The 11,125-nt window shown below is 37.2% G+C and overlaps 1 protein-coding gene and 1 long non-coding RNA gene across 2 annotated transcripts; one reads left to right on the top strand and one right to left on the bottom strand.

Annotated features, from left to right (window-relative positions):
• Positions 1–364: 364 nt before the first annotated feature.
• On the bottom strand, positions 365–4,236 carry LOC131239404 (uncharacterized). The gene is made up of 3 exons (XR_009168197.1): positions 3,884–4,236; positions 3,675–3,843; positions 365–549 (listed from the first exon to the last, which is right to left on the bottom strand). It is a non-coding gene; the product is annotated as an uncharacterized LOC131239404 (long non-coding RNA).
• Positions 4,237–7,191: 2,955 nt separating this feature from the next.
• Positions 7,192–9,105, top strand: LOC131241405 (exocyst complex component SEC10b-like). The gene is made up of 5 exons (XM_058240212.1): positions 7,192–7,332; positions 7,414–7,499; positions 7,613–7,781; positions 8,798–8,856; positions 8,961–9,105. Exons 2-5 carry the CDS (start codon positions 7,447–7,449, stop codon positions 9,088–9,090), a joined length of 411 nt encoding a protein of 136 aa, XP_058096195.1. The 5' UTR covers positions 7,192–7,332; positions 7,414–7,446; the 3' UTR covers positions 9,091–9,105.
• The last annotated feature ends 2,020 nt before the right edge of the window (positions 9,106–11,125 follow it).

The raw sequence follows: 11,125 nt of genomic DNA on the forward strand, positions 1-11,125 counted from the left end.
CTAGCACGTCTAACCAATGATCATGAACACATTATCTTTCTAGGAAATATATCTTCTTGAATCCTTTTCCACAGCTACTTAATCATCATCATAACCTTGTCCGAATTACTTTAGGTTGGCTTTATAAATCTTGTTCCGCTAATCAATAAGCTAAATATCACACCATCCATGATGGGGGCTCTCAGACCAATGGCTTGGATAGACCATCCATTGGCCCCACATCTAGAAACCAAGTTCCCCATCTTTGAGTGTCAAACTGGATGTTCTGTTGTCATGACAAATGGTTCTTTCACGCAACGAAACAATTCTTCCACAGTTTTGGTTTCACACATGTAGTTTTGAAACTTTGCAACAATCACAATTTTCAGATTCAAGCATATGTTATTGTCATACATACAGAACAATTCTTCTATGTTTGGGTGCATGGCGATTAGATCTGAAAATTTGCGATTTTCATTCATTTATTTCATGGCTTTCGGCATTGGAATTGGGATGGTGCAGTTGGATAACTATTACAAAGAACTTGAGGAATGGAGAACATAAGTCCTTCTGTAAGATCCTCTTTAATTGTTAATTTATTTAATTTGAATGGAAGAAGGATTGATTATTCAATGCAATAACACAAGATTTCATTTTTCCAGTTTTGCTGCATCCATATGTTAATTTATGAACACTGTGGGAAATGAGAGCTTTGATGTAGATTAGAAATGAGAAGACAGTGATGCTGCAAAAATGTGGGAAATGCTTTTATCATATTTGTTGTTTGTGTTCATAGGTTATGGTTCACGTAGTGAATAACTTCTAACCTGCTAAGTGCATGGGTTATGGTCTACATACAATATGTGAGTTATTTACTACATTTTAAAAAGCAGGTGTTTTGGGCAGAGGTTTGTGGGGTATGTCCTAAATCTGGGTTTCTTAAGGGCTTTTTGGGGCAGAAATCTGTGGGGCAGAAGCATTTGGGGTGGTTGGAGTTGCCGAAATTCGCCAGGCGGTTTTTAAATTGAAATTTGTGGTTTTGAGGCAGAAGCATTTGGGGTGGTTATAGAACTGGGTTTTGGAATTTATAGTGATTTTACAGCTGAAATTTGGGTGAACCATTTTCAATTCTTGAGAGGTATTTGGGTGAATCCAAAAGTTCGCTAAATGTTTGGGCATGGAGTTTGGTATGATGGGCTTGAATAGCTTTATCAAAGAGCAAGATGTCTTCTTCTTTGTTTCGTCTGGAAAAAAAATAATAATTGGCATCTCTTTGTTAATTTTTCTCATAGTGTCCATCTCTCTCGGAGAGTAGGTAATACATTTCCTTTTTCTTTTTCTTTTTCGAATACAATTGCTGAAGGGGAAAGAGAAGCCCATCATTCCAATTAAAATTACCAATATTGGCACCAGCAGTAGTTTTTTTGTTTCCCACCATTCCAATTATTGAAAACCACATAATTCCTTGTTAACCAATATTCACTGAAGAAATTTTCATGCTGAAAAGGCAAAGCCAAGGACACGAATGAACATGAATCAGGTCACCAGAGGGATCTGCCCTTCTATTTGAGGTCACCAAAGGATGCATTACCTTGGATAATCTTTTGCTACAATTGCTTCTCATGAGATATATTTAGAGTATCCAATGGTAACTTTTTCTTTTCTGGTGCCAGCAAAATAAACAAATTTTGATTGATGCTGTTGTCCATGCAGGAAGATAAGAACACTGAGCTGAAGTGGAGGTATTTGGAAGAAGAAGTGGAACTGGAGAAGGAATTTGATGCTAAGCTGACCCAACTGATGGACAAGTGACTATTGTAAATAGGTCCAATCTTTGTCTTTTTTCCATCAAATTTCGATTGTTGTTTCAGCTTTTTCTTAACCATCTGTTTGCAAACCATCAGTTAAGAAAACAGTGGCTAGGAAAAAGATGCAAGAATAGTTCATGGTTTGGTGAGCTAGGTTGTTGATCTGAGCCAGCTACAGATGTGCTAGCTGCAAACAGATCATTAGGAAAATGCTGCAACAATATTAAATCTCTCATTTATTAAAGAAAGATCGAGTAATCTTTTTTTTTTTTTTTTTCATGGTTAGTTTTGTCTAGACATTGATCGATTTCACTTTTAGCACAATATTGAACTTGATATGTAATTATGAATCCTGATGTATGTCAAAGCAACATGACTTGTGGGCCTTGGTTCTTGGATGCTCTCTAGGTTAAATGAGTTCAAGTCATGAGACAAATTCATTCATGTGCAACGCTTGTTTTCTTTGTTCAGGCTAGTATATATCGGGAGGAGAAGAATCTCATAGACTTTTATATTATCCTTCTCAGATTTTCAAGGTAAAGAAAGTATCATTATGGGAGTTCTGCTTGCCTTTTCCTTGTTTTTATTGTCACTTTCTCATTGTTATGGAGTATTGCTTGTTGAATATTCTTCTTTTTGTAAATTTTGTAAGAATCATATATTTTACAGCCCAATTGAATGGAGCCTTGCTGCTACCTTGAGGTTGTGGGTTCAATTTGAGACTATTATCACATGTTTCATTTGTGATTTTAAAGATTGTGAGAGTATTTGAATTTCCTTAAAAATTCAGTTCTTTACCATCTGTTTAGCTGGGTTTAATAGTTCCATATTTGCATTTGGACAGGTATTCAATATTCCCAATGTACTATCCGCAATCCCATTCATTCAATTGCTCTCTAAATGTCAGCGATTTCCTTCATCTAATTGCTGACCAATCAGTGATTACGCTGTCCGGAACAGATTGCTGAGCTTCGTAATATATTCATTCCTCTACAGTTCATCTCTAACTTATTATTTCACTGAAATCATTGTTCTTCAGAGGACATCAATTCTGTGATTTCGTCCTTCAAAATTGCTACCTACAGCTGTTCATGTTTTTTTTGCTCATGCTTCAAGATCATTGCTACCAGATCAAACATGAGACCAGCATCTCTCCAAGAATGTGACATGCAACAGATGGTGTTGTAGCCAAGAGAGTAGATTTGTCCTTATTCCAGATGCAGAAGTCCCCTTATTCAGCTGCCCTGTCTGGAAGTCACTTGGAATTGCCATGCTATGAATTTAAAGGAATGGTTCTCTAATGTAAACTTTCCAACCCACAAATAGTTATTTTGAATAGAAGGAACATGCAGAAAATGTCTTAAAGCTTAGGCACCAATGTCGCTGGGTGAGTAGCATCACAAACATTGGTGATCAAAGGCCAAGTGCAATTAACAGCCATGGTACAATTAAATCCATGTTAGGGAATGGGGTGAGACAAAATACCTACATCTCCAGTCAATGCGATGTGTGGCTTGTGTTTGGCTACCAATTTGGATCAGCCAGGGGATCAAGTGTTGTGGTCTTGTGGAAGGCACTCAACTAGAGAATTTAAGGGTCATGGTTGTAATGCTTTCTGTTTTTAAGCACAAACCTGAGGTAGGAAACCATATGCTTTTTTTCCCTTTTATGTTACACAAATGAGAAATTATACAAATTCTAATAAGTTAAAGCATGAATAGTGTCCCAATGAGTAATTGAATTCCTGAGTAGTACTCTTGATATGAATACTAAGATAATTGCAATTGGGTCATGTAAACTAATTGGTTCAGTTCAATGTAATAGGCATTGAATCACAACCTTTGATGGGTTTCTAGAGCACACAACTAACCACAAAGTATTTTTCACAGGCGGAGAATAAAGACACCATCAAATCACAAGATCAGGTTTTCATAAGAGACCTTATTACACTTCACAACAGGTACATGGGCTACATAAAAAACAATTTTATGAACCATGCTCTCTTCCACAAAGTCAATTTTTGGGCTTTTAGAGTTCTCCCTCTCTTTCTCTCTCTCTCTCTCTCTCTCTCTCTCTCTCTCTCTCTCTCTCTATACTTTTTCTTTTTCTGTTTACTTACATATTATGGGTCATTTTGTAGGCACTCAAAGAATCTTTTGAAGTCTTCTGCGATAAGGATGTTGCAGGCAACCCAGCTCCGAAGGCAATTTGGGGGCTAATCTCTTGTTTTGAGTGAATTGGGGCTCATTCCACGTAGTTCATTTCACTGAAAATGATTTGAGATATTGCAATTCATTTTATTTAAGCAACCAAACAAACCATAACAATGGGATTGTAACTTATCAAATTTGCTTGTCTATAAATAATTCCTATCAAACTAGATAATCATGATGGTTTCATTGCAGGAAAAAGCTTGCTTGTAGGCTGTTGTTTGACAGGAGCACGAATGTTGACCATTAAGCTGAAGCAACAATGGGGTGGCCAACTTACTTTGTAGATGGAAGGAATGGTCTGTCATAACTATACTAACTACTTGCCCAAGCTAGTTGCATGCGTGCGTGTGTTTTCTTCTTCTTTCTCAAAGGGATTTCTTGGTGTTGTTCTTTCATGTTTTTCTGGCAATGCAGGTTACTGATTTTCCATTAGCAAGGGAGAATCAACAGTATGTTTAGAAGCTCCATGCCCATTTCCATCTTTATATTGCTAACAGAATTTTATTCATGATGATGGTTTTCATATCTTTTCTTCTCTTTTTTAGACTATTCAACGTCTATGTTCGTAGCTTGCTTAGCTCCAAGATACATACATGTTGCAAGGTACCCATATGGTAACCATTCCTTTTTGTTGCGTCGAAGAAATGAAAAGTTAATCTTGGAATTGTTTCAAAATACTTGATCCTTTGATGTTATAGGCAGTGTTCGAAATATCGGTATCGCGCAATGTATCGCAACCTTGGGATACAGATACGTATTGGTTATCACACGGGATATATCGTTTGTATCGCTTAATTTATCTCACTTTTTGGGAAACATGGGGAAACATTAGCAAAATGGTTGAATTTTTTTATGAAACTTCAGAGATTATTTAAAAAGACCTTAATACACACTTTTAAATTATAAAAAATCGAAAAAGAAGTGCACATAATAAATTTCCTTTGTATAAGGTACTAAGTTATGCGTTATCTGTTTAAGCTATGGTAAATATATTTAAATATGATGCATACCATTTATAAATGTATAAATATATGTATGAAAATGAGTCATATCCAAACCTCAATTGAAATTCATTTTAACATATCATTTTAGGGCATGGCTTGAAAAATAAGGCAGATCCAAATCTGAGGTGGACCACACCACACAAAATAGTGGTCATTGAATGATCACCATTAAACTTTTTTGGGGCTATAAATTTTTGGGATAAAGCTAATATTTATGTTTTCCCATCCAGGTTTGTCAAACCTCATGAATAAATTGGATGACAATAAACATTACGGTGGGCCCTAAAAAGCTTCAATGGTGGACATCATTGCCACCACATTTTCTTGTGGTGTGGTACACTTGATCTTACATCTGTCTCCTTTTTGGGTTCATACCTTAAAATTACTTATGAAAATGGATGGAGGGTGTGGATTGGCTGGTGTACCACACATCAGCGAGCTATGGGTATGTGTCGTGTGAAGATGGGACGCGGATTTCCTACTAAATCCTTTCGCAGGAGTGGGGCACACCGTGATGTTTGTGAGAAATCTACTCCATCCATCAGTTTTGTGAGATTATTTTAAGACTTGAGGCAAAAATTGAGCAGGATCCAAGACTCAAGTGGGCTGCACTAAAGAAAAAGGTGGGTAGGTAAATTCCTATGGTTGAAACCTTCCTGAGTCGACAGTGATGTTTGCATTCCATCCATACCGTTCATAACGTCATTACTACTGGGATGAATTGAAAACCCAAATATTAGACTAATTCAAAACTTGTGGCCCCCCGAATATTTCAACTGTGGACCTTCAGTCCTCACGTTTTCGGCCCACTTGAGTCTTGGATCCGGCTCATTTTTCGGCCCTATGTCTTAAAATGTGCTCAAAAACAGATGGACGGAGTGGATTTCTCACAAACATTGTGGTGGACCCCACCTAAATTTCCAGCGCATGAACTTCATGCGAAGTAGCGTGCCACCTCCAGTTGTACAAACAGTTCAAAGGAGATCAGAGTTACATGGGCCCCACAATAATATATTTATTATATCCACACCGTTCATCCATTTGGAGAGATCATTTTAGATCATGGGCCCAAATGAGTCACATCCAAACTTCAATTGGACCACACCACAAATCGCAGTGAGAACAATGATTCTCACCGTTATAACATTCGTATGGTCCACCATGACGTTTCTTTCCATCCAATCTGTTCATGAGGTCACAAAGACCTTGACGAAGAGGAAAAACAAATATCATATGATCCAAAACTTTTGTGACCCCCGAAAGGGTTTCAATGGTATACGTTCAATATCCCGCTACTTTTTCCAGTGTGGTCCGCTTGATCTTTGGATATGTCTTATTTTTTGGCTCAACCCTTGCGACGAGCTCGCCAACTGGACGAACGGTTTGGATGTAACATATACCTCATGATGGGACCTACAGAACTTGGTGACGTCAACACATCATCCACGTTGGTGGTGTGCGGTACGCCAGCCCATTCGCATCCCGTAAAAAGGGCTCGAAGCCCTTTTTTTTCGTAGGACGGGTTCTGGCGTTCCAGAACCCTAAAATCTCTACCAAATCCATCATTTCGCCGAGAATATCTCTGGATTTCACCGAGAATATCTCCGGATTTCGACGAGAATTTCTTTGGATTTTGCAATTTCTTTGGATTTCGCCCAAATCTCTCCCAAATTAGAGATTTTGTTCCTACGATTCGAATGGCCCTTCAAATACAAGGCGATCTCCTCTACAGGTACCGAAATCTACTTGTTGAAAGGTTTTTTTTTTTTTTTTTTCTGAATAATGAGTTTGTTTGTCGATTTCCGACAATAATGGAGGAGGAATCGTGCGATATCGATGATATATCGTGTGATATCTGAATTTTGAGATTTTTTGTATCTTCCTAGCATTATCGGACGGGTTTCGTCTCGCTGGGGGCCGATAACGATAATATCGGCCGATAGTATCAATATTTCGAACATTGGTTATAGGTGATTATGGCTGTTCATTCCAGTTTCACATAAATAAAATTCAGGTGGAATTATCCACCTTTCCTTGAAAAAAAAAAAAGAAGAAGACCATCATCCATCTATTTATTTCAAAAAAAAAGAGGTGATTATGGTTTGAAGGTTATGTCAGGAATATTATATTGGATTGATGCTGAGGGTCTTATAAGAATTTGTCTGTTCTTAATATTGTTGTGCAGATCTTGAACCAGCAGAAATATTATATATGGAAAACAGTGAGAGAGGATATGATGTCTCTTCTGTGGCATAACTTCAAGGTTAAAAGTTGTTTTATGTGGCGGGTTTGTTGGAAAACAGTGAGAGAGGATATGATAACTTCAACGTTTGTTGGACCACTATCTCTGAAATATTAACCCAATGTTCACTTTCCATTGCAGCTGATAGTATCTCTCTCATGCTCCAGGCCTCACTGAGTCGCTGTTTCTTGTTCACAAAGATGACTATACTGAATATGAGCAGGCATCTCTTAGACAACTCTATCAGGCGAAGGTTTTATGTTTTTGTCCCTATTGTTTAGACTACAATTTTGATTTCATTAAGTTGGTTTTTGAGTTCTTTCATTGCATTAACCCAATTCCTTTGTTTGCTATTATTCCGTACAGATGGAAAAGTTGCGTGCTGAAGTGCTGCAACAGCCCGATACAACAGGAACACTCTTACGTTCCAAAGCATCTTCCACCTTCATACCAGCAGATATCTGTTACTGTGGTGACAGAGTTTGTGCGCTGGAATGAGGAGGCAATTTCTAGGTGCACATTGTTTTCTTCTCGGGTAGAAGTTGCCTTTTTTCAATAATTTCTTTTGGGTCTTATAATATAACCAGGGCCAGACTCCATACAGAAAACGATCTAAATAATGATGAGCTACTGCATTATTTTGCCCATTTTCTACTAGTAAAGGATTATTACCTGGTGTTCATTGTGAATGATGTGCATGCATATCAGAATAACACGCCCTTTCTTTCACTTTGAACTTGAAAGAATGATGTTTGACTTACTACTCAACTCTCTTGAGAATGGAACCCTTTGCCTGACAATAATGCTCAATCATGATCAAGTCGTGGATTGGTTAGGTCTAGGTTTGTATATACGAGGCCCTGTCCACATTGAAAGAAGATGGTGATGGGTTTCTCTGGCAAGTGACAACCAGGCCTTGTATATACAAACCTTTGTTGACCAATATTAGATTATTGAGCCTTCAATGGTCTCTCTTCCTCCATCCCTCCCTCTGTGTGTGTGTATGCATGCATGCATCTATTTCTTTAGCATGCATGATTTAAGATTCTTTCAAGGAATCTCATATTGGGTGATCACTGAGGAACATCATGTTACTTTGAAGCTGAACTTGCTTTCCTACCTTTTTAAAATGCATGGTTGACATTGTAATTGATGTCAGAGAATTGGTCACTGAAGCATGTTGATCTCTTCACTTTTAGTTTGTGTTATTGTTGCCGAAGTTTTCCTTTTCTCTTCCAGTTTCTGCAAGCTAAGTTCTGCCTATACGTATTTTATTTTTAATTTTCTCTGAGTTTTCCTTTGTGAAAATTTCAATTTCATAACTTTTTTAGTCTCAAGCAGTAGCATTTCCATTAGAAAATTTCCTTCATGTTTGTGCTTGGGTAGTTATATCTTATTTTATTATTATTATTATTTTTTTATTCTTATAGTATAATTTCACGATATGCAGATTCTGCTTCACACATTTCATAACAAACTAGTTGAGTATTTTATCTTTTGCTGATTCATTTATTTCTGTCAGTAAATTGATTTTAAGGTGTCATTGTACAGCCTACTACTCTTGCAGCTTGTGTGAAATCAGTGTTCACTTGCTTGCTCGATGAAAGTAAGTATCAGACTCAATGTTCCATTTTCTGGTGTTTAACTAAAATCAGGGCTGCTTCATCTTGGCTGTGTTGTAGGTATTATCCATGTTTTTCCACTTGTAGGTAAGTCAATATATAACGGATGGTCTTGAGCGAGCTAGAGAGAGTCTAAATGAAGCTGCAGCTTTGAGGGAGAGATTTGTGATTGGCACAAGCGTCAGTAGAAGGGTTGCTGCTGCAGCTGCCTCTGCTGTATGATAGTACTCCTTTTGATGCCTTTTCATTAGATGCTTTGTGAATTAAGAGTTGCCCTACTACCTGCTATACAACAGTTCTATGCTTCCATAAAAAGTTAAAAATGCTTCTCCTTTAATGTGGCAGGTTTTTGATAGGATATGGTGCCACTGGCTACAATTCCTGTGGTGATAGATAAATCTATTGTGGGCCCTTAAATTAATACTTTTGTGATGCCGTTGTCATTGCCAGGATTCTAGGCGCTGCCCTTGTTCCCATCTTGCAAGTGAATGTGATTTGGGGAGATGAAAGGTAAGACATGAACAGCAGTGGAATTTCTTTCCGAGTTTTCTAACTTTATGTTTTTTCTTTCTTGGGAAATTTCTGCATTTGAATTGATATATTGAATTTTATTGAAAAAAGTAAATAATATTGGAGTGATAATAGGTTTCAAAATTTTCGGAAGGAAGGAATTTCCCTGCAATTTACAAATTTTCTGCATTTCAATTCTTCACATGAGAAGTTATCGGTGTAGTTGTCGGATGTGTAGGTGGACTACTGATACTCGCATCCATTTTCTAACTATGGTAGATAAAGGATGCACCTTGCCATATGCGAGTGCACACAGACTTACCAAGATTTGTATTTTCAGTATTATTGTAATTGTAATTGTAATTGATTCATTATTGAATGAATGATTATGTAGGTAGTAATAGAATGAATGTATGATTATAAATTTTTTTAAATGTAGGAAACAACTACGGATATTGACCGTAGCTTATATCACAACTGTAGCGATCATTAAATTGGTAATATTGCTACGGATACACACTACTTTTAGCTAACAATAGTAATGTAATCTATAGCTACGAATTAAATCCGTAGCAATAGATTTTAGACCTATGGGAGGCACCTTCGACGACGGTCATACTACGGATGACAAACCGTAGCTTATATCTTGCTACGGCTTAGAGCTTTATCCCAGTTTTCAGATAGTGTTAGAAAATTTTCCTGGGCTATAGTAACATTAATTTGTCATCTAAATTAATTGATATAGTCACTTAAGCATCAATGAAGGGAAAACGCAATTGTCAACTAGATCCGAAGCTTTTTTTGGCCCTAAGAAGTTTTTAATGGTAGGCGTTCAATCGCCAATGTTTCCTATAATGTGGTTCACTCGAGTTTTGAATCTTCTTTATTTTTGGATTTTGCCCTCAAATGAGGGATAAAATGGAAGTATGGTCTGGATATGAAACACATATATCATGATGGCCCCACAATGGCCAACTACATCGACACATGATTGCCGGGGTGGTGTTGGCAACACCACTAATGCATCCCTCAAGGATGTATTTTAATTTGGAATAACTTTCAAACATATACTTTTCATGGGCCAAATCTTTAAAAGCAGGACATCTCCCCACCGCATCCCACCATATAAGTCATGAGAGAGAGCCTAATCATCAAGCATTTCGTATTCATGTCGCGTAAGAATTGGAAGTCGATTACACATGGTGAGATTGGATTGGGCCATATGCTGCTAGTATAGGTGAGGTTTGGTCAAGTAGCCTATTTGAAGTGTAGAATTAGGGGTATGGAATTGCATTTTATCTCATGCAAATTTCACCAACTATAGAAAGAATTAGATTAATCCACTACATTTGTGGGCCCCACATCGATGTATGTGTTTTATCTACATTGTCAGTTCATATGTACCCTTTATATGTGATATTCAAGTTGCATATGCGTACGGGTGTCTAATATCAATTGTGAACCTGATCCATTAATTATAATCTCAATTATATGGTCTACCAAACACATGTTTTGCTAAATATAATATTTTTCCAGGAAAGAATTTAATCTCAAAACAGTCAAATACCATGATATTTTCAAACAAACAATAATTGTGCAATAATAATGTTAATTTCATCTAAAGAAATTCTATACCCTTTGCATGGGCCTATCTCTATAAATGTACATGGCTCAATCAAATCCCACCACATTGGGTCCCCATTCAATCCCATAACATCTCGTATGGTAAGAAGGGACCAATGACCCT

Source organism: Magnolia sinica, chromosome 3, assembly GCF_029962835.1.
Source record: "Magnolia sinica isolate HGM2019 chromosome 3, MsV1, whole genome shotgun sequence".
Lineage (NCBI taxonomy): Eukaryota > Viridiplantae > Streptophyta > Magnoliopsida > Magnoliales > Magnoliaceae > Magnolia > Magnolia sinica.